The sequence below is a fragment of the Podarcis cretensis genome (assembly GCF_951804945.1).
Source record: "Podarcis cretensis genome assembly, chromosome: 10".
NCBI classification, from domain to species: Eukaryota; Metazoa; Chordata; class Lepidosauria; order Squamata; family Lacertidae; genus Podarcis; species Podarcis cretensis.
The window spans coordinates 36,766,821-36,791,286 of NC_137179.1; the positions used below are offsets into that span (position 1 = coordinate 36,766,821).

Below are 24,466 nucleotides of genomic sequence, written 5' to 3' on the forward strand. Positions count from 1 at the left end.
CCAGACTTTGTTGAAATCCTTTCCTCCATTGTGACTGTGGAGGAAAAGAGGGAAGCCATGGGCAGTCATCTGGGAATCTCTGTTTGGAGTGTTTAAAGTTATGCCACTCTCCTTTGCTGCACAGCATTATGCCATTGTTGCATTGTTGGGACTGACCCCTGCCCTGAGGAATCATAGGATTCTGACTAATTTCCACTCCTCCAGGACCACAGGTGTCTGTTCCGCCACTTCAAACTTGTGCCAGTGCAAGGGTATTGCTATGGTGACATAGTGTTGTGATCTGCCGGCATGAGAAAGTTTAAGACAAACCTCATCCTGCCTAATGTGCATAAGCCAGACCACAAACTGTTACAGAAAGATTTAAGATGTCAACATTATTTCAAGTTTTCAGGAAGTGTTGAGTGCAGGGGGCTTGGAGATCACACAGATTACATATTAAAGCACCCTGCATTTTAACACTACTTGTATTTATTTGCAAAGTAGTACCAGAAACTTTCTGGTGACCAGATGGCAGGACTGCAGATTTTGCAAACATCACGTTTAATTTATTACAGCCAGCTACATTCAAGCAATTATTTGTAACTGCTAATAGTAACATGTACCTCACATTAAACAACACAAGAGGTTATTGAGCTGTTTTGAGTTATGGAGGACGTACTCCTACTCATAGTAGTACCTAATTTCAGACATCTGGAAACAGTCATTCAGTCCAGTTTAAAATGCACAGTTATCACGAACTGTCCAGCTAAAAATGGTCTCATGCACTGGTATACTGTGTTCATTCCATGTCTAGCAAAGTGTTGGCAATATATAAGCATTAAATCACAGTTTCAATAATAATAATAATGATAATAATAATAATAAACCTTTAACAAATAACTAAGGTTGGTTTTAGGCAGTAACAGCAAGGCATGTATTTATGCTGCAGGAAGTAGTCAATGTGACTACTTCCTGCAGCCAATGGGAAGTCGGCCAGCATTGCAGAAGGCAGTCCCTGCTCTGCTCTGTGCCAGTTTAGCGCAGTGCACAGGAGCCAACCGAGTGGGTGGAAGGGGTCCATGGGCCAATTAAACGACCCCCATGGGCTGCTTGTGGCCCATGGGCCTTAGGTTGCTGACCCCTGGGGTATACTGAGCAAGAAGGAAAATCAAGAAGGAAGCCATATCATCTTTTCCTTTGATAACTGCAAAAAAAATAAATGAATGCATATCATGCTCTCCTTAACAGTAAAATCCTAAATGAGTCTACTCTGAAGTAGTCACATTGAGTCAATGAGGCCTACTCCCATACATAAAGGACTGCAGACTAAAAGTGCAATCCTATCCATGTCTATCCATAAATAAGTCCCATTAAGTTCATTGTGGCCCAGTGCTCATAAATAGGTGTAGGGATGTAGCCTTAGGCACTTAGGTGTCTGTACCCACTATTTCACGATATGTATAGAGATCATTGCTTCATAATAGCAATTAGGTTGTTTGAGTGCAAGCTTGTCAGAGACCACATTTCAACAAATTTATGCTTTGTTAATTTCATTCCCTCCAGCAATTTTCTTTTAAAGTCTTTTGTTCTTGAGAAATAGAGGAAGAGGCTTTTATTTGGGAGGGAAGACAAACTGAGTTAAGTTAAGCCTTAGTTGTGTTTAGAGAAGACTCACTTACATAAATAGAAATAATCAGTCATAATCAGTTAAGTTCCATTGATTTCACTGGGCCTACTCTTAGCTTCACAAAATATGGAACCAACCTATTGTTTATTTATATAGTATCACCAGTGTGCATAATGCCTTCCAGAGTACAAATTCCTACGCCAAGGAACTTGCAACCAAAAATTAAACACAGGAAGCGAAAGTAGTAGTGTCAGTTGCACATGCATATACTTAGCTACAGGCTGATGCTGCAGTCCTATACACAGAAATGTGGAATCTTTCTCTACCCAAGAGGTGCATTCTATCATGGACAACCTAATGGAGGCCAGATGCCAGAGAGAGGTGTGGCCAGATGCAAAAGTAGGCACATCTGACTCTTGCCTTGTACAGTAGGCTAGATTTCAGCTATGCTAAATTTCAGCGATGCCATAGATATAAGAGACTTAAGTTTCATGAGTCAAAACATCCTTAGTCACTATGCCACATGAGATCTCTCCAATAATTTTGTTCTCCACTGTGGCCTTTCTTCCATGGGAACCCAGGATGGTGAACATAAAAATACAGTCCATACATTAATTTAAAAACATCTTTAAAACATCTAAAACCAAGCATACACAAAACAATGCCAGCTGCAGGAATTCCCATTGACATCTGTCAGGGAACTGCCATCAGAGCCAGAGGGAGAGGGAGGGCTCCAGAGGGATTCCGGAGAGCGTACCGGGAGGGAGAGAAGCAGCCCATCTTCTGGGGAAGGAAATCAGCGTAACACTAGTGGAGAAGGGGGGCAGATGGGGGAATCGGCGAGGTGGCTCCATGACTCCTCGCCGGAGACCAGCGGGGACAGCACGGGTCCTCTGCTGCCCACACCCTCCCTGCGCAGAAGGCTTCCGCGCAGGGAGAGTAGGCGGAGACTAGGCGTCAAAGAGCTTCTTTGCTGGAAGAAGTTCAAGAAACGCCCACTGACGGATTCTGCCAGCGATTGAGACAGCCATGGGTGAGTGGCTGTCCGGACAGAAAGGGTTCACCCTGGTAACTCAGCCAAGCGTGACGCCGATTTACGCACAAGTAACCCCTAGAACCATTACAACATCCATGTGTCAAAAGCCAAGGGGAACCTTCAGTGCAGGGGATAGACACACCTCCACTGGAAGTGAATCCCACACCTTGGAAAGCACCAAGGAGAAGGCCCATCCATGAGTCATTGCCCTGCAAGTGATACCCATCAGTGGTCTTACTGACAGGGTCTCCTTTGCAAACCTCAAAGCATGGGTTGGCATGTGTGTGTGGTAAAGATGCTATTGTTGCATGTCTGTAGATTCTCTGGCATGCATTTACCTCTGTAGTGAACAGATCATAGTCTTTTATTTTATTGACCAATTTATAGACTCCCACTTTACTGAAAGGCAGCCAATTTCAGACTTTGATTTGTTGTTGTTGTTGTTTAGTCGTTTAGTTGTGTCCGACTCTTTGTGACCCCATGGACCAGAGCACGCCAGGCACTTCTGTCTTCCACTGCCTCCCGCAGTTTGGTCAAACCCATGCTGGTTCTTTTCTTATCAGACTTTGATAGCAACATACAAATCTATAATGTTGCCAAATAGTTTACCAAAAAAAACACACAAAAAAACAGCAAGAGAATAATGGCGCCAAACAAGTGAAACTCAGGTAGGCAGAATTAAAATATCCAGACTGACTGGGATTTTAGCCAATGCTCAAGACACTGGGAATAATAGGTTTACTCTCGTGGAAAGTGCCTTGGAATGTTTAATGGCTGCAATATGTTAGACTCTTGGCTCAACATCTCATCACAAACATGTTGCTTGGGAACAAGTTCAAGGCTCAGGAAAAATATGTGATGCTTGTTGACCTGCAAACTGAAATTCCTGCAACACCTCATCTAGTTCTGAAAGGGTCTTTAACCTGATGATGTACAGGTTTCAAGATCCAGTAAAGTTCTAAATAGCCCAAAATGACTGCTCTTTTAGCCCAGGGGCACTGAGCTGTTAGGATCTCTGCCCTTGCTCTTGATGAAGTTCCGATTGCAAGTTTCTGGATATGATGTAGACCTTCCAACTGGAATAGTGAGATATTCGAGAACCAACAGCTGTTCCTGGGACATGGTGGAATCTTTGAAAGCTTTCAGCCAGGTCTGCAAAACCAATGCTTAACTAGTATGGGAAATATTGATACAACTTGCTGAATAAAAGAGGTTATTTGACCAGTTACCTGAATTAATCTATTGACACTTCGGCTAGCTATAGTACTGCATGCGTCTGGTATGTGTGCCTTTTTCAAGCCTATTTACCTGGGCTCAACCTGAAGGGTTCTTATATGGTTCTATATAGAGCCCCTACTGTCCTGAAATATAGGGGTGTGACCCCTGGGTATGATGCATTGCTGTCAATTCACATATGAAAATAGGGACATTTGTGCATTTGTAACATCCACATTCTCACACCAATAATTACTACCCAAGAACATGCGGCTCTCCTTTACACACTGTTGGAAATCTATTCTCCCACTTAAATGCCCTGCACATTCTATTCCTTTACTCTCCAATCGCCTGCATGGCACTGATTTTTAAACCAGGGTGTGCTATTAAACCAGCCCCTAGAGTTTCTCCACAGAATGTTTAATGTTACAGTAGATACAGTTGTATTTCTGCAAATAAAAAAACTCTTGGAACAGTTTCTACCCCAAGATGTTATGGGCCATGTAGGTGTGTGGAAGAGAAGCAGTGATTATTTGATATCCAAGTACGCGACTAGAGTAGATTATGTACCCATTCTCAACTCAAACATTCATCAAAAATCCAAGGACAGGACAAAATCTGAAGAATCCCAATGCAAAACTGTGCACATAAATGGGGTTATAAAAAGGCAACTCAACCCCCTCCACAGCAACATCTTCCTAAAAATGAAAAACTAGAACAAGAAAGCAACAGTATTTTACAAGCGACAGGAACAAGGAAATAGGGAGTGTGCCTGGCTAGAATACATGAAATAAAAGCAGTACAAAAACATTTAAACACTGTGTAAGTGAACTTCTTGGTTATGAAAGGTGTTACTGAAAAAAAGCTCAGGTTTTAAGGTGCCACGTTTGCTGCTGCTGTTGCTACTACATGTCCGTTTTGCCAGCCTCTGCTGCTGTGTGCTATGCTCAGAGATGTGGGGGATGTTCTGGGGAGTCAGCCAGTTTTTCTAATGACTTTGCCTCTGAACAAGAAAGCAAAGCAGCTCACTCGCTCTCCTGCTCATTCACTCTTCAGCTTAGTTTTGGGACGAAGTTCAAGCTTTGTTGGTCTGACATATATCAACAAGTAGTGAAGGCATGCCAAATCCAAGGACATAAATCTTTGGGGAAGGGGGAAACTTGCCTGAGGGGAGAGTATTTAAATATCATCTTTCTTGGTGATGGACCAAAAGGCTTCTCCATAGTTCAGGGTAGTGTGTGTTTACTGCTATTCCCATGGAGCACAATTTCTTTGAAAAGAAAGGCACATGATTAAAGTGCTATTTGAAATAAAGATTTTGCGTTTAAATGTGGGCACTTTGTCTCTTTCTACAAAGATTTTTTGGCAAGGAAACACTTAACTGTATTTGTTTATGCATTAATTAAGCACAGTAAGCATATGGATGCGGGTGGCGTTGTGGGTTAAACCACAGACCCTAGGGCTTGCCGATCAGAAGGTGGGCGGTTCAAATCCTTGGGGAAGGAGAGACGCTGCGGAGAGAGGGAGAACTGCGCAGCACCCCTTTAGCGAAGCGCCTCTCCTGGCTTCTGCCTTAGCCGTGCGCAGCCTCTTCCAGGCCCAGGGAGCCTTTATCCGGCTGCCCGGGAGAGGCTGCGCACGGCTATCCCATAAGCCAGGACAGCCAGAGACTATCCCAGAAGCCAGATCCCTCTTGCTGTTTTGGCTTCTGGGATTCAGAATATTTTTTTCCTTGTTTTCCTCCTCCAAAAACCAGGTGCGCCTTATGGTCTGGTGCATCTTATAGAGCGAAAAATACGGTATATAAAGGCAGATGGAACACCATTAACGCTTTTCACTACAAAGACATTTGTCACTCAGAAACCACTTGATCTGATAGCCAGACAAAGATACTGTACAATGGAAGAGGACTGTAAGCAATATTGGTTGACTTAAAGCTATATACACTTCCTGTGTCTTGTTAATTATTTGCAGCTTCTGCCAAGAAATATATTTGTGCTACAGGCATACTATATGTAGGCTTGTATTTTCATTTCATTTAAGAGAAAATGTGCCAAGCAAGTCAGGTAAATCTTTGATAGTTGCAACAAGAAAAGGTTGATTAAGGTGGATGGATTTCAAGTATTTTATTACTAATCGTTTTACTTATGTTAGCAGAAATGCTTAGGGTAGATTTGTGATAAGACCATACATTTCAAATTGAAAAGGCCAAAGAAAAAAATATAAATTTTAGCTGAAGGCTATGTAAATGTTTGAGAGTTTTGTTTGGAGGAAGGTGCTTTCTGCAACTGTACCTTATTATTTATTTATGGGATTTCTTGCCTGCTCTTCACCATGAGGTCCCAGGGTGGGTTATGATATAAAAATACAATGTTAAAATCAGCACAAACTATTTGCTGTGGGGATAGTATTCCACAGCTTAGGAGCTATCACAGGGAATGCCCTCTCTTGGGCTGACACCCGCGGAAATTCTGAGGGTGGCAGAACCACCAAGAGGACCCTTCTGCCAATCCAAGAGGATCTGTATTGAACAAAGTAGTATTTCCGAAATTTAGTAAATTCCTTTCCAGAAGAGACTCACCCGGCACCTTTTACACATTTTACTTACTTAGAAAAGGTGCTTCTAATAATAGTTCTGTCTGGCATTTGGGAGGTTGTGGGCATAGCGTGTTAACAACTGACAAAATATTTAATGATTTTAGGTTAATTTTGTGCTGGCACCTTGTAAAGCACCTTGCATATTGATGCTGCTATGCAAATGAACAACAACAGCAATAATAAATTGAATGTAAGGTAAAGGTAAAGGGACCCCTGACCATTAGGTCCAGTCGTGGCCGACTCTGGGGTTGCAGCGCTCATCTCGCTTTATTGGCCAAGGGAGCCAGTGTACAGCTTCCGGGTCATGTGGCCAGCATGACTAAGCTGCTTCTGGCAAACCAGAACAGTGCACGGAAATGCCGTTTACCTTCCCACTGGAGCGGTACCTATTTATCTACTTGCACTTTGATGTGCTTTTGAACTGCTAGGTTGGCAGGAGCAGGGATTGAGCAATGGGAGCTCACCCCGTCGCGGTGATTCGAACCGCTGACCTTCTGATCGGCAAGTCCAAGGCTCAATGGTTTAACCCACAGCGCCACCCGCATCCCAAATTGAATGTACCAAGTGCTAAAATTCTCCAAATAGAGGTACTGGTATCAACCTTACACGGGAAGCTGCTTCCTACTCACAGATGTGAAATAATTTCTTAGTGGTGGGGGAAATCTACTTTACACGTGCTCAAAGACACCCTGTTCTTTACTGCTACTTCTTATGATGGTGGGTTCAATATCAGTATGGAAAATATATAACATTCTGCACATCTGGCAAATTGACAGTCAGGTACCTGGGCTTGCTTCCCTTCTTTTATAGTTACTGTGATTTGTGATTTTAGTCAATACTTTGAACTTCTCTGTCTTTCATAAAGTGTAAATATAGCATGGAATCTGTAGTGTCATGCATGGATGGTGTGTGTGTGTTTCTACGGGATACTTGGAATGGGTGTAAACAAACTCTTGCTAGCTATAAATCATAGCTGTGACTGTGTTCTTTGATCTGTTTGTGGATTCAGCGTGAAAGTGTAGAATATTAGCTAGCAGATTAATATTCTGTGAAACTGCATTCATTAAAAAAAGAAACTGAACATGGTAGTTAAGATTTCTTATGACTAGTAAAGTTACTATTAACTTGTGATCATTTCTTAGCCACAGAAAACCACAACTTCAATGGGAAAACCATCTCTTCCTCCTGAGATGCTGAGACATCGTTGTGGCTACTCATTAGTGAGGAAAATATATTCTGTATGTTCTCAGTGTTTATTATTATTTCACATTGAAAGCCTGGCAGGTAACAGACAAGGCAGGTAACAGACTTAGCTGGAATATCTAATGTAGGATTGTTCCCTTGTCTAAGAAATTTATATGGTACAATCTAGTCAACTTGGTCTAGCTGAATAGTCAACTTCTTGAAGAAGCATCCAAGTTATGCTGGCATTGCTGAATTTCTAGAATAAGAAGTATTGTCGCTTCAACAAACCAGGAAGTCAAGCTGTCTATCCTGGAATCTTTTCTGTTGTGTCCTTAGTATAAGAGTTGATTCTGTTTTACTCAGTATTGTGAGAAAAGCACTCTACACATGCTCATGGCCACCATGTACTGTAGAGTTGTCTTGACTACAAGTTCTCTGGCTAAAGGTTGCTGGCTTGATGAGCAGAATGTTTTAGGATTTCCTAGACTTCTGCTTCTATAGACATGAAGGACAGTTTCTAGTTGTGTAGGTGCTGGAAGAGAAAATTTGAATAATTTCCTACACTAAGACTTAACAAAGTGTGAGTAGAAATTGTTCTAGGCTTGTTATTTGTGTGCAGAGTTATGGTGGCAGAACACCCTTTGAAGTAGAAGTGCATAGCTTTGACAGGTCCCACAGTTATTCACTTAATGTGAGATGTATATTTTACTTTAAAACATTTAACCAGTCTGGTTCTTAATACATATAATATATTTTTATCGCTACCAGTTCAGTTTCTTGGAAAAAAGTTGAAAGCATCAGCCACTGTTGCAGCTTTTACATTATGGAAATTCTCCCCTTGGGCACATATGTTTTACCCACTTCCCAATCACAATTTCTACAAATCAATGCAACTGCCAGCTGCAGATTTCCATAACAGTTATTGGGAGAGTGATTGCTTTTAACTTTTACATCCCACTATAAACAAAGCTTAGTTGGCCCAATAAAATCTCCCACTTGAGCTTTTCATATAAGAATAATAAAGGTTAAAAGCTCATCGCCATTGTGGGTACTTTCTATAGGAAAACTGTGCAATTAATGGGTAGAGTTGGGTGCAGAGAAAAGAGGAATGTGTGTGGCTGTGGCAAGTAGGTGGTCTTTAAGGTATGTGTACTGTGAACTTTTTGCCCAGTTTTTGCTGGATTGTTCAAAGCTCCAACTGAGGTCAGAAGTAAACTATATTCCTTATCCATGTACAAAATTGAAACAAAGCCCAGGAAACTAGAGTGGAAATAAGAATGAAACAGTGTACTAGACCATGGTCTGTTTTAATGAAATAAAAATGAATAGACATACATATGCACATGAGCCACAGACCAATTTGGAAGAGATGGATGCCCTAGTAGGACTACTACTTTAGATAGTCGGTTCCCAGACCTTGAACTAAAGGACTTTATTATTGTTGTGGTCCCTCCTTTTGTCCACAATATCTGACCTGAACATTCCTAACTCATTATTCAGTTGTACTTTATTGTCCTCAAAAACCAATAAGGAACAGCCAAGGGCTTCATGAACATACCTGTACACATTTTTGGTTCTATGGACTATGAGCATATAAAACTTACAACCCCAGCCAATTTGTTTTACTAGTTTACTTCATTCTGCATATTTTTAGGTTTGAAAAGTGCTAGTTATTATTCAGCAAGTGCTGTTTGGCCTTTAACAGTAAATGTCAAGCACAATATATATAATCTGCGGACAGGCCAACATTTTAAAAATGCACTGGTATGTTCAAAATGAATTATTTCTTTTCTCAACATTCTCTTCCCTGAAAATTTGATTAAAACCAGAAATAACAAAGAAATCTAAGATACCATTTTAGTTTATCTTTAATCAAAGGAAGCTAGGGTGCTACTTTTTATTGCACTTTTCTCAGCCTGCATTTTCCATCATCCACTGAAAAGGAAATGAATGTCTAGAACTTGGATTGCATCCAAGCATTTTTCTTTCATATCTGAAGGCATCTCATGTTCACAAACTGCTAAAAAGTCATTGTGGTCAGGGCTGTACGGCACTTAAATTTGAATAAATAGAAGAACCTACAGATGTACACAAGTTGTGGTGCTGGGATTCTTTGAGTTTGTGTTCATACCTGCCTGATACAGCCTTATTCCTGGATATGTTTAAAAGGTTTGGCATGTTATAGAAAGGGAAACAAAAGCCTTTTGAAATGTGTTACTAATTATTTAGATCCTCCGTCAAAGACTCAACACTCAAGGCAAACACAGCTCATGTGCTCTGTTCTCTCACTGCCTTTCCCAGCCTAACTTTCCCCATTTCAGTTTTAATGGTCCTTTAAAGGGAGGTCATTACACTGACAATCAGTAGAATGTGTATCCAATTTCATTTACGTACAGATAGATACTTGATGGACAGAATACCACATAGTTATGCATCCAATGAGGATTTTTTATTTTGCATGTTTTCTAATGCCTTACTCACAGGCACCAAAACATCCAGTTGCAGTTGTCTCTGCCACATTGGCTGCTGCCACTTTTGGCATGCTGACAAAGTTCACAAAGCAGACTGCTTCCATTCAGTTCAGAAATGTAAATGCTCTAAAACTTTTTCTGTTCCCTTATAACTCCTCCCCAGCCTGACTGTCCCAATCTCTAAGTGAAGTCTGGAAGTTCTGGAAGGAAGAAAGATCTTGGCCATGAGAGAAGCTTGGCTAAAAAGTACAGTGGGTTTAGACATGATGGTCCTGGAATCAGTGGCAGCCAGAAGATGCAAAAATGACAGTCCAGTGAGGTGGTGGAATCAAATACTCAAATAACTAATTCATTACCCTTAAAGAAAGGAAAGGCTTTTGGCAAAAGATTATCAAAGCTCTGTACAAGTCACATCTCCTACTTTAAAAAGAGAGTATAAATGATTTTGACTCCTCCCTGCCCCAAATATGTTAGCTGTGCATACTGAAAATAAGAAGCAAATATATTTGCTGAATGCTTTTTTGCCACTTTCCCCCTTTCCTAAATTACCTCTGTGATTGTCACTTTCAGAACTGCTTTGGAGTTTAATACATTTCCATGTTTCAAAAGCAAGATGTGTTGCAAAGTTTAGTACAGACTATATGTATATCCAGTTGGATGTGAAATCTCACTGAAGCTTCACTGCCAGGTGTCAAATGAACTAGTATAGTTGGAGCATATTTTAAGTAACTAAAACCACCTCAAGACTCATCTGCACTGTACTGCTTAGTAGAACATTAAAATGGGTGACTGATTTATCTTTTTTCTGATCTACAGCCCAATGGTTTTATAATATGCCCAAAGAACAAGAAAATAACAAAAGGCAAACCTGTCAATATTGCACAGCGGAGTCATCACTAATGAAACGTTTGCTCTGTGATGAAATTATACTCCACAGTGTCATAGACAGGATAGCATACAGCTGGAGTCTGATGACACAGTTTACTCCTTGTTTCATTCACAGGTGTTTCCACAGCCTTAGCAGCCTTTCCTTGGGGGTAATCAGGTTCTAAAATCTTCACATTGCCAATTCCAGAGGTCAAGTCATATTTTTTCAGTCAATTAAATTCCAGGAAACCTCCCAGAGCTTGATGTAGTTTCATAGAATTGTAAAGTTGGAAGGGACCCTGAGGGTCATCAAGTCTAACACCCTGCAACACAGAAATCTCAACTAAAGCATCCATAACAGATGGTCATTTGATAAGTGATGCCAGTAGCCTTATATAGATTATTTAATATTCAGTTGGAAGCCGCCCAGAGTGGCTGGGGAAACCCAGCCAGATGGGTGGGGTATACATAATAAATTATTATTATTATTATTATTATTATTATTATTATTATTATTATTATTATACCATTTTTAAGACTCCCAATTGACACCTCTCTTTATTATTCACTTACTCTGTCTTGTGTATTATTTCCAGGTTATATACCGAGCTCTGTCACCACCCAATTCTGCTGATGATCCTTACAGTCCTGAAGCTCAGGCACAGTTGAAGATCACTAACCTCCGCGTGCAGCTGCTTAAGCAACAATCCTGCCTTTGCCATAGCAATGACATGAATGCAAAACCTCCAGAACTAACCTACTATGCAATCTATGATTTTATTGTAAAAGGAAGCTGCTTTTGTAATGGTCATGCAGATCACTGTGTGCCCATCAAAGGATTTAAGCCTGTTAAAGCAGCAGGAGTCTTCCATGTGGTAAGTTTATGTTGGGATAAACCTTGCACAAAGTCTCAAGTATAGAGATCAATGTTCTGAAAATAAGGTGTATTGCTGAGCTTGGTGTCAGTTGCATGGGGAATTAATATCCTGAAGACAAGAATGTCTCCTGAAAGTCAGAATGGGAACAGACAATATATTATGACCTTCCTATACTTAAGGAATATCTAGGTAAAGGTAAAGGTACCCCTGCCCGTACGGGCCAGTCGTGTCCGACTCTAGGGTTGTGCGCCCATCTCACTTAAGAGGCCGGGGGCCAGCGCTGTCCGGAGACACTTCCGGGTCACGTGGCCAGCGTGATGAAGCTGCTCTGGCAAGCCAGCACCAGCGCAGCACACGGAAACGCCGTTTACCTTCCCGCTATAAAGCGGTACCTATTTATCTACTTGCACTTAGGGGTGCTTTCGAACTGCTAGGTGGGGAGGAGCTGGGACCGAAAGACGGGAGCTCAAGTTACCTAAATTAGACAAAAGTCTAGGCTACTTTAATTTTGAATTAAGCTGTGAATATTTACATGATCTAAATTATAATGTTGGCTCACAATGTGAAAAGAAGCTAACAGTATGTATATTTTGGCAGTCCACCACAGCTCTGATACAAGCTTGCTTCTATGTACTGTCTTTATATAACCTGATTAGAGCATATGCTGTATACCACCCATCTCACAAGTGTTGATTTCACAGGGGTGTAGAACCTGAAATAGACCTTTGAAAAGAAGCAATAAGTTGCAGGATTCAGCAGAGGTGAGGGAGAAACTGATAGATGAGCTGTTTTCAAGGACAAGGCCTAAATTATACCTGTATTGGGTGATATGATTTGGCACCCAATCTGATCTATGTTGGAAAGCACCTAATCTGAGATCTGCTTTATTTCCCAATGTGAAAAACAAACACATTACAACAAGCATTCACAAATATGAATGCTTGCAAATCTAACAAACAGCGAAACCTTTAGTTTTCATAAAATGTTTCCCTGGTGGAAAATTTTTCAAACTGGCTACATAGACTAGATCATTTCAGCTGGCAATCCCCAAGACTGCTGTGTATGTAACATAAATTGTCCTGGTTTATATTTCTGTCATGTACTTGTTCTGCAAGAGTTGTAGCAGAATGATAACAAAGAAGGATAAACAAAAACATAGTGTGGCAAGACTGAACAATCTAGCAAATCAAATCAAAAGCAAAGCCAGTGCATTACAATGTAAAACTACTGGTAGTACAGTGAATGTAGCCTGCATAGGTGCTCAAGTAATACTGGTAGGACACAGAGAGCAGTGTAATGGCAGTTGTGTGTTATTTACAAGATATAATTATTAAATATTTCCATTTAGGCACCCACATTGCTCATTTTAGCTTTTTGGTATTGCTGACAGGTGCCTTGCGAAATCACCTTACCCCATATATGCCTAGTCAACCATTTCAATCAGTAGAACTGGCACTACTACAGGTGTCCCTTAATACTTGTTCTGAACTTTTAGTGTGGCAGCACCTATGCTTTAAAACTCTGCCTATTGATATCTGGCAGTGATATCACTGTGCTGTATTCCTTTTGGTGCCTGCTTAAATCATCTTTGTTTAGGCAAGCTGATCAGACACGTACACACATAGAAACTGCATGTCCTTTGAGTATTTCAAAACATTTTTTTGGCCTTTTTTCATCAATAATTTTAATGTTTCATTTTATTTTATTGTAAACTGCTTAGAAATGGATTTCCCCCCTACAATCAAGTGCTATATAATTTTTTAAAAATAAAAATAAATTAAATAAATTAAACAAACATAATTCAAAATATTCTCCAAAATATTTAAAAATTTGTAGAGTAGGGTCAATATGAGAATATATGAACATGTTTTAGTCAACATATATTTTACTAAAAATCCAAAGCCACCTTTATTTTATATACTCTCCTTGTGGTAATTTTTTTACCCTCAGTAGCACTTTCCTGTTTATTTTGGTGGAAAAAAGCTAATATAACAGCTACAATTTAAAAACAATTTTCTAAAGACTAATTCCCCTTTTATTCTTTCGATATTGTCCCTTGTGTGAAGATTTACATTGTCTCAGTAAAAAACCCTATAACATCTACCATAATAAAGCTGCAATAGTAGTGTAGAACTCAAATCATTATGCAATATAAACAATACTAATCAAAAGGGAAGTTTTGGGGGGAGACAGGTCTTCTGGTGCACAAGAGCTGTTAGTTGCTTCTTTCTCAGTATAGTACATTCAGGAACACAAGTCATGAAGTATTTTCTAAAAACCCAGACAATTTGAAAAGAAGTAATTGAATATATTAATTGAGGAACAAAAAGGCAATGGGAGGAAACATGCCCTAGCAACTGTCTTCATGTGTGAAAATCAGTCACTAATTTATCTTACACAAGTCAACTTTTGTAACACTGTTTGCCTTGCACAGTATAATGAGTGACATTACCAGAGAGCTGTCAAGCTAAGAAAGAAAGCAGTCTGGAAGTGGAGTAAAATGGAAAGGGCTAATGACAGAATGAAATATAGCGTGAAAAAAAGAACTCTGGTTAAATGAACTCACTTGTGTCAATTCACAAAACAGTGAAACATCCTGGGAAATGTGTCATTTAGCTATGCCTTATAAAGATTCAAAATGAATAGTACGGGGGTAAATGGAAATTGCTGGAAAATGTTTACATTCTGGTTTAGTCGTCACAAATGCATCGTGGCTAGCTGCAAATCAAACTGGAGCCATGCATATGATCATTCTAGTGCAGAATTATATTCTTTGTGGTGGTGGCAGCAGCAGCAGCTGTTTCTTATTGATTTAACTTCCCCAACTTCTTTAGATCTTTTTTATTCTCAAAATCTGCTTTCTCATTATTTGTTCATGACTGTGCAATCCTATATACGTCTACTCCAGAAGTCATTCTGACTGAGTTCAGTGGGGCTAACTTTCAGGGAAATGGGTAAAGGATGGCAACCCCAGTGACAGAAATATGAATATATATCCTGATTATCAAATTGGGACATATGGGAGCCAGAAAGGATGTGTTGGTGTGTTCTTGTTTTTACATGGCCAGTGCCATGTGTGTGACAAGTTGCTGGCCTGCTTTTTACAACCGACTTTCTTGTGTGTAAAAAAAATACATTTTAATTACAAATACCTGATTTACATATATACCATCCATGAGTATTTGTTTCACCACCCTCCCAGGACTTCCATTTCATACTTTGTGTCATGCTGGCTGCCCAGTCATGCAATTCTTACAACCTACTATTAGGTTTGAAGCACCATGTGGCAATTTTTGACTGGAGAAATACCTGTCAATGTATTTCGTTCCTTTTACAAACCTGGACTTTTAAATTTCTTTGATGAAGCTATATGACACTGGTCTCTTTCCCAAATAGCTTGTAGTATTACCTACAGCTGTCCTGATTAGTTGGCGTGCTACTAATAAGCAAACTTATGCAGGCTGTGGTAGATATTTTTTTCCATGGAGCTCTAAGCAAACATGGCACCTGCTTTAAGCATATACCATGGTCCTTTTTTTTTTTTTTTTTTTTTTTTTGCCTGTTATGAAGTTAGATAGCAATTTCCAGAAAAATATTCCTGGATGGTTACTTTCCCCACTCTTCCATTGCCAGGAATGGATTGTTTTATTCAACGTAAAGAGTTTCCTTTCTCTGGTTCATTCTTCATCAGCTTGAATATTTCGGCCTGTACCTGGAGCTATAACACTAATAACGTTCTATCCTTCTGCAACCTTCTCAATCAGAGACTGCTATATTCTGAGTAGGATGAAAAGCAACACCAGTTCCCTCTTGACATTCCTCGCTCATCACTAGCTTTTCTACAGTGCCCGTTTATGACTCAGTCCATATTTTTATTTAAGAGGAGCCAAAACACTCCAACTGTGATAATAGAATCATACAGCTAAGAAGGATCAAACAACTATCCATCTACCACTCCTCAAGGACCCTTTTATATAATAAATCTCAAGCAGAAAGAGAGTGTTGGCAGAACAAATAGCTTCAAGGAACTTATCCAATTCCGATGCTGCAGGGGAAGTCAGAAATTACTAGGATTATTGCCCAGTTTGACCTGGGGAAATTCCTTCTGAAGGCTAAATATGGTGTGCCATGAGACCCAAAACATTCCACATTATAAAGAACTTCACATCATCTCTCGCCAGCAACTTTGTCTGGACAAACAAGCTCAAAGAGTCTTTAAAACGCCCTGTAAATATAATGGGAGCAAAGTCACTCAGAAGGGTATTCTGAGCAGCAGCCTATTTGTAACTGTGACAAGAGTCTCTCTTTCTCTCTCTTATGAACTTTTAATGCTATTTAGCTACTAATAATTTCTTGATAAGAGCTGTATTTTCTGGTTGTCAAGTACAGATCAAGACGTTCAGTGCAGAGCTACTTAGATGTTTAGATTTTTGCTATGTATGCTATAAAGGTAAAGGTAAAGGGCCCCCTGACCATTAGGTCCAGTCATGACCAACTCTGGAGTTGCGGCGCTCATCTCGCTTTAATGGCCAAGGGAGCCGGCGTACAGCTTCCGGGTCATGTGGCCAGCATGACTAAGCTGCTTCTGGCAAACCAGAGCTGCGCACGGAAATGCCGTTTACCTTCCCGCCGGAGCAGTATCTATTTATCTACTTGCACTTTGACGTGCTTTCGAACTGCTAGGTGGGCAGGAGCAGGGACTGAGCAACGGGAGCTCATCCTGTCATGGGGATTTGAACCGCCGACCTTCTGATCGGCAAGTCCTAGGCTCTGTGGTTTAACCCACAGCGCCACCCGTGTCCCTCATGTATGCCATACCAATGAGCAAATGATAAGCTATCTTGCCTACACTGTTTACTCTCCCTGAATCACCCACATTCTGATAGGAAAATCTAATGGGGTAATTTACCACAAAGAAATAACTCATTGTGAATAAAACAGAGTAAAAAGATGTGGAAGAAATTCTCTAACATTAATCCAAATTTCAAATCTAATTTTTGACATCAAAAGGAAGCTGCTCACTAGTGTTTAATCAAGAGGGGCCTATGGCAATTAAGCAATGGCATTTTAGTACAGCACAATAGCAATATATATGTGAGGACTGTTTTTGGGGGGAGAATTCTAAAGCTGTCATAAAACACAAAGTGGATATGGGAAGGGGTTCAGTACAATTTATAAAATAAATGTACAGGTTATCCAATAACTAGGGGAAGGCATAATAGGTGCATACTGCTATTACCATGATTAATGGTTAGCACTTTTATAGCACATTTCAAATGTTCAGAGTGCTTCATATACATCATCTCCATAAAACTTACAACAGCCCTGGAAGGCAAACAAGTATCCTTGTATTGTGAATGCGGAGCTAAGACCGAGAGATAGTTGGCTCCTGAGGAGGAGACTACAGCTGCTTAGCTATTCCTCAAACCCTCCTTAATATTTCCTTATTTGCTTCTAAAACAACTTCTTGCCAATCTTAATGAGCATTGATTATGCACTTGAATCCTTGGGATTTGTTGCATAAACCTACAAGTATATAGCCATGAAAACTAGGACCCTGTCTCTGCACAAGGATGCTGTGTGTAGGCTTGATACAAGGTACATTGCAGTGGTTCTTCCTCCTCACTTCATGCATTCAGTGTATCGTTTCAAATATTCTGAACAGGACCCCTATTCAGTGCAGGTGTTGTGATACTGCTCTAATGCTGGAATAATTCCATGCGAGCAAGCAATCAGGTTCAACTGAAAAGAACAATTTTCTATTCAGTTAGTAAGCAGTTAGCGGGCAGACACATTTCCAACAGTGATTTCACAATGCTGTAGGTGCACCTGCATGTTATCTCTAGAAATGCCACTACAGTCATAGTTGTCACAGTTTGTTTCCCCTTTGTTAGGTCCATGGAAGGTGCATGTGCAAACACAATACTGCAGGAACGCATTGTCAACATTGTGCTTCTCTCTACAATGACCAGCCATGGCAAGCGGCAAATGGCAGAACAGGAACTCCAAATGAATGCAGATGTAAGTAACAAGTTAATGGCAGTGCTTCTGGGCTATCAGGATATGCGGAAATGACCCTGGGTAAACAAATTAGAAAGCCAAAACCAATGCCACTATCCACAACATTTTAAAACATTGGTAACACCTTAGTTTACTAAGATGTTCATTCATTTTACCAAGAAGGTGACATTTGTTTGGCCCCCTTCAATTCTCCAATTTTGAGCTATTCAGTTTTTCTTGGAGCACCTAAATAAATTATACTAGACACTGAAACACTAAATATTTTAAAGTTTTAATTTACAATACAGAAGATACAGAAGCAGCAATAATTATACTGGATTTGCGTATCTGTCATAGGATAATCTGATTTGGTCTTCAAAATATTTGATTTGATATTTTCATATTCTACCAAAAACATCATTATGGAAGGCCTGCAGTAAATTGCAGCAGATTGACTCTAAATTGGTACATTAGAGTAACTAAACACTGATAATTTGCAGATATTGGAAACATCTTCAGGCTGACATATACATTTCATTTTATTATTAATCAGTTCTTATTATGTGTAAGGGTTTTTTCTGCATTCTTTTAAAAAGAGCATCCTTAATTTGTCTTTTTGCTTATCTTGGCTGCGTTTCAGCCTGTAAGTGCAATGGGCATTCTGACTCTTGCCACTTTGACTTGGACGCATGGCTGGCATCAAGAAACCAAAGTGGTGGGGTGTGTGATAACTGTCAACACAATACAGAAGGGCAGCACTGCCAGCGTTGCAAACCAGGCTACTACCGAGACCTCAGAAGACCCTTTTCTGCCCCAGATGCCTGTAAATGTAAGCTAATATGAATTTATCAATATTATGAATATTTAAATACTAGATCTTTCTGTTGCTCATTCTCATGCCAAGGTTAAAAAAAAAGTTTGGTATCCTCACATTTGTAAATGAAGGAACTACAATCCTCAGATATTTCATTATGCAGTATATCTAACTAATGCCAGTTTACCGGTCAAGGAGCTTGCTGTGGAGTTCCACCAGTTACTATTCATTACCATATGTACTTTAGAATAATGGTGATGGAGCTAAAAGTAGCTGTGATAGGAACATTCAAGCAAACTTCCAATATATGGGGATTTTTTTAAAGCCAGTGATAAGTCAGTGGTTTCTCTTGGTTGGTTGGTTTTATTCATGTACATCTGATGGGCGGGGTATAATTATTATTATTATTATTATTATTATTATTATTATTATTATTATCATCATCATCTGGATTCTTGTCCGTGACAGTGATTAAAGAAGCATATAAATAGAGTATTCTCTTCTACAAAGTAGATGTATTATAATTACTAATAATATGAACAGCAACAACAAAGCTTCACCTTTTGTTTTTGTTATAAAGGGAGTTTTGGAAAGCCCAGCTTTTAATGTGGAAATGAGAAAATCTACACCTGCTGAAACTCCTCCTTCTACATTTTGACTAAAAAAAGACCATGTTCAAGATGGCTAACAATTGTTGTAGATGTTGTTAGTTTATATTCTGCATTTTGACTTTAAAAAACAAAGTGCTCAAGACTGGTAACAACAATATCTATAACAATGGTTAGCCATCCTGAACACAATCTTTTTTTAGTCAAAATGTAAAGAAGTTTCTGCAGAATACAAGCTATTTTATTAAATAAATTGTCCATACTCCTAGCGTACCTTTGCAATTTGATCACCCCTGTTTCTGGCATTCAGGGAAATGCCAGTTGTGGCAACTGTAGTTGTAGATGCAGTGTTCAAATCATGGCAGAAGATGCAGCAGGAAATCCTAACTTGACCTTAAGCAGGAGGCTGCAAGGGACAGTGGACACTTGAGTGAATACCAGGACTTAGGACAGCTTGAAGCAGACAGTTTGCTCCTATAAAGTCTAGAGTTCCTTTTATTTCCTTTGACCCTGACTACCCTCCCAGATTCCACAACTTCCTGAAGATTGGAGGTGCTTAAAAGGGTAGTCCCCTGGCCTAGAGAGAAGATTTTTGCCAATGAACGGTAGTACAGAGGAGAGGAATAGCATTGTCTAATATCTTTTCCCTTATGCTAAATACTGTATGTAAAAATACACAATTGGAATTCTTCACCCATTAGGTCCACTAACACCTCAGTCTCATTTTACTGAGTAAAACGTTGCCTACAGAGAATATTTTATTTGGATTGACAGTGATGACACTCAAATCCCAGATTACCTATGGACTGTCAGAATCACTGGGGGCGGGGGGAGGACTATTTCAGGCCAGAAAAAACTGTTTTTCAAGCAACACAAATCTTCCCAGGCAAGTACACTCTGGAAGAATATGTTGATACACTGGATGGCAGCAGTTTTCCTTGATTGCAGCAGCTGGCACAAAATGTTGCTGTGAATGGGATCATGGAAGTTGCCAAAGAATGTTGGAACTACTTCTGTGTTTCTTTTTAAAATGTGCTTGTGGGAGCAGGTGGGGGGATTGTTTTGTTTTTGTTCTTGTATTTATTATGTATTTTGTGTTTTTATCTCATATTTTAATGCTGTGAACCACCCTGAGATCTACAGATGAAGGGTGGTATACAAATTTAAATAAAAAATAAATAAATAAAAACTACTAATATAATAACAGTAACAATAACAATAACAACAACTGCCTTCCAGTCTCAGCTGCATCTCTTAAAATACAAGAAATAAAAGGGTTTGGGGGAGGACGAATAAGTATTGTAAAGCATTTTGCATACAATCTATAGAAATGGTAAAAGCTTTCCCCATAACAGCAATCAATCCTTCAAGTTTTCTTTTCTGACTTCCTCTTCCTGGTCAGCTTACTTTTTTCTTTTCTTTTCTTGCAAAATCTATTGATACAAAGCAAATTCCTCTCAGCTGTTGCCTCCAAGCCATAATGAGTTTCATTCCTGGGCAGCCATCCCAGTTTCATCTTCAGCTGCTATCATTTGTGCAAAGTCCACAACAATGGAGTCAGAGTGACATATGATAGAGCTAACAGAGGAGACAGATATTTCCTGCGTGAAATTGTTCAGTCACAGCTTTTCACTTGCTGTGTAAAGTGTGAGGAGTGTTTTGGATAGCTCCAGCTGAACAGAAAGCTTGTGCTTTGAGGGGATCAAGCAGAGATTACAATCTCGACAGAGAAAGGCCTTGTGTCTTGCATACTTTGTGTTGATAACGACATGTCTGATAACCTTATTCATATACAGTAGTAGACAATGGTATTCTGCAGATATTGCCAGCTCACTCACTGAGGAGCGACGAAAATGGAAAAGCTCCAAGGTCAAAGCAAATGAAGGAGCTGTTAAACCACAAATCCTTAAACTACACTAAGCAAAGTGAACAATGTGTAATATTTGTTCAGGAGTGTGTATGTACTAGATAAAGCAGGGCATACTCTTATTTAACATGGTAACTGTAGCAATCTGCTTGAAGGTTACATAGATTCTCCCACCTCTTCTATTTTTAACAACTTGTATGAATTTTTAAGACTCTGCTACAATGTCACGGGGGGTGGTGATAAAAAGGTTCATAACTGATAACAGTCATTAAATTTAAAACACTTGTATTTCATACATAGATGCTTGAAACACTTGGATCTTGTTATCCAAGACTCAACTGAAAGTTCTAGTAATCAGAGCTTATTTGCTGCATTCTAAATTTTGAGGCTGTTGTACAAAAGCAGTTAACATTTGTTTAGAGTTGAGAACTGCTTTTAATACTCCAGGCCCATGTTTATATTGAATTTCAGATTCAGTTATAAGTCAATTTATCCAATAAGCAAGAGATCATGTGTTTTTAGCACACCTTACTGCAAGCATCTTACAGCTAAAAGAGAGCTAAAAGGTAAAATTTTCCACTCAACACTTTTAAGGAACGGCATAGTGATTGGTATGGGAAACAATACAGGGCATTTTCACATGTGAGACTTCAATATGTCTGCCATGTATGGGTGGCGCTGTGGATTAAACCACAGAGCCTAGGACTTGCCGATCAGAAGGTCGGCGGTTCGAATCCCCGCGACAGAGTGAGCTCCCGTTGCTCAGTCCCTGCTCCTGCCAACCTAGCAGTTCGAAAGCACATCAAAGTGCAAGTAGATAAATAGGTACTGCTCTGGCGGGAAGGTAAATGGTGTTTCCGTGCACTGCTCTGGTTTGCCAGAAGCAGCTTAGTCCTGCTGGCCACATGACCTGGAAGCTGTATGCCGGCTCCCTCAGCCAATAAAGCGAGATGAGCACCGCAGCCCCAGAGTCGGTCATGACTGGACCTAATGGTCAGCGTTCCCTTTACCTTTATAATAATGTACTGCAGGGAGAAAACATACATTTGCATTGTTTGCGGGGCCAAACTACAAATGGCAGTGGCAGTTTATATTTCTTGAACTCTTGAATGTAAAACAAGAATAATACTAAGGCTGGGTGATACCTTTAGGATACACTCTCTCCCCATATACGTTCATCTCATATGTATGTTTTAATATTGCAGTGTGCTCCTGCCACCCTGTTGGATCAGCTGTGCTTCCCTTTAGCAATAGCACCTTCTGTGATCCCAGCAATGGCGACTGTCCCTGCAAACCTGGAGTGGCTGGTCCTCAGTGCAATAGGTGCATGGTAGGATACTGGGGCTTTGGCGATTATGGCTGCCGAGCATGTGATTGTGCAGGAAGCTGTGACCCACTAAATGGAGACTGCATCAATAAGTGAGTGGACAAACATATTGCTAACTATAAATGGCTAGCTAACATAAGGACAGGGAGTTTATCTACAAGAAATACGTGTTTGAAATAGAATAAAAAGGTTAGAGATGTAGAAAAACCTCTTGAGCAGAGATGGAGGACCTGTGACCCTTCACATGTTTTTGGACAAGAACTCCCATCATTCCTGCCCACTGACCATGCTGGTTGGGGCTGATGGGAGTTGAAGTACAGCAACATCTAGAAGGCCACATCTTCCTCATCTCTGCTCTAGAACAAAATGTTGTTTTATTGTAACACCTCACATGAACCACACATTATAGTTGGATTGAAAGGATTAAGTGCTAAACTAATCTGACTGGGGGAGGGGGGGTTATGCATCAGAAATAGGAAACAAGCACTTTTCTAACTCTTAGCTTGAATATATTGAGACATAGCACTTCCCACAAAAGAAAGAAAGAATTGGAACAAGAAAAATACGGTATATTGGAAAGGCATAGGTATAGCTCAGTTGGTTAGAGCATGTTGCTCATAATGCTAAGGTTGCAGATGATCCTCAGGGTCTCTTCTAACTCTGTTTCTATTGTTCTGTTATTCCATATTCCCCCTCACATGACTAGTTTAGAAGGGAAAAAACAGAACTTCCCTTCCTGCAAGAAATTAGCTATGGGTGACTATATCATAATCCTAAAAACTCTACCAGCACTGCTAGAAATCTCTTCCAAACTCTGAACTTGTGTGAGATCTATAAATAAATTGCAGATAAGTAAGTCCCTTTTCTGACAACAGAAAAAATGTTTGAAGTATGGATAATTAGCAAAATAATATTTTCTTTAAATTTTGCTTCTGAATACTTAAGGTTTGTCAAGGGTGTTTTTGTGTGGAGGGTTGTTTACAATTAACTTGAATTGAACTGAGTTTGTAAGAAACATATCACAGTGTTCCTTTAATTTCAGCAGTGCAAACATAGATTGGTACCATGAAATCCCTGGCTTTTATTCTCCATATAACAAAAGTGAACCAGCATGGGGGTGGGAGGATGAACAAGGCTACTCTGCCCTTCGACATTCAGGTAAGAATAGGAACTTTTGGATTTTTTACTGAAAGATAGGAGTCTCTTTCAGGTGTTAAACATATGTGTGGATTATTTTCCCATGCTATCAGGACCCCTGGGTTCCTGATCACAAGGAGGGAGCCCTCTGTGTATAAAGCTTTTTTTTGTGGTGGGGGGCTCTTTCAGTTTTTATAACGAACAGGTGGAGGTCAGATGTGTGTGATCTTATTCTTCCTATGTGTTCATATAACATCTGAAATGAACTATAGATCACGTGGAATTATTATTATAATTTGTTAGGTTCACTGTTTGAATATCAGATATGTAATCTCAGCTGATATTTTCCATCAAGCTAAAAATAAACCATACTGTACACACACACACAACACACACACACTCTGTAGATATAGATATATCCAGGATCCAGTGAGCAGCTACAAAAATTATTTTCCATTCAGTACTTAAAATGTTTAGTAACATGCTGTTGCCACTGTCCATTCAGTCTTCTGTGAAAAGTGCTGTCCTCCAAAACTATACTGTATCTAATTACATGAGCAATCCCATTCACTCCAAGTTTAGTAGCTGAATCTAGACATTCTGGTGAATACAATATGAAATAATGGTAACTAAAATATTTCATCAAATGGTGCTTAAAGAGAGAGGTATTTTTGTGTTTCTGTAGGAAAATGTGAATGTAAAGACCAAGTTTTAAGAAATTCCAAGATCTTCTGTGGCATGAAATATACATATGGTGAGTTAAAAATTAAATATATTATTCAAATTGCCTAGTGCTGTCAACAGTTTCCTTTATCAGTGTAATTGTCAACAGAGCTACTATGATGGGGAGATTTGGT

At 39.7% G+C, this 24,466-nt stretch overlaps 1 protein-coding gene across 2 annotated transcripts in view; it reads left to right on the forward strand.

Annotated features, from left to right (window-relative positions):
• The window catches only part of NTN4 (netrin 4), a 38,195-nt gene that overhangs the window by 8,121 nt on the left and 5,608 nt on the right, over positions 1-24,466 (forward strand). The window contains exons 3-8 of one of the 2 annotated variants that reach the window (XM_079991900.1): positions 11,575-11,853; positions 17,751-17,877; positions 18,497-18,685; positions 22,351-22,564; positions 23,515-23,630; positions 24,295-24,363. In XM_079991900.1, the coding sequence (XP_079848026.1) occupies positions 11,575-11,853; positions 17,751-17,877; positions 18,497-18,685; positions 22,351-22,564; positions 23,515-23,630; positions 24,295-24,363 (994 nt within the window). The remainder of the gene's footprint in view (positions 1-11,574; positions 11,854-17,750; positions 17,878-18,496; positions 18,686-22,350; positions 22,565-23,514; positions 23,631-24,294; positions 24,364-24,466) is intronic. The other variant, XM_079991901.1, reaches the window with a different exon arrangement.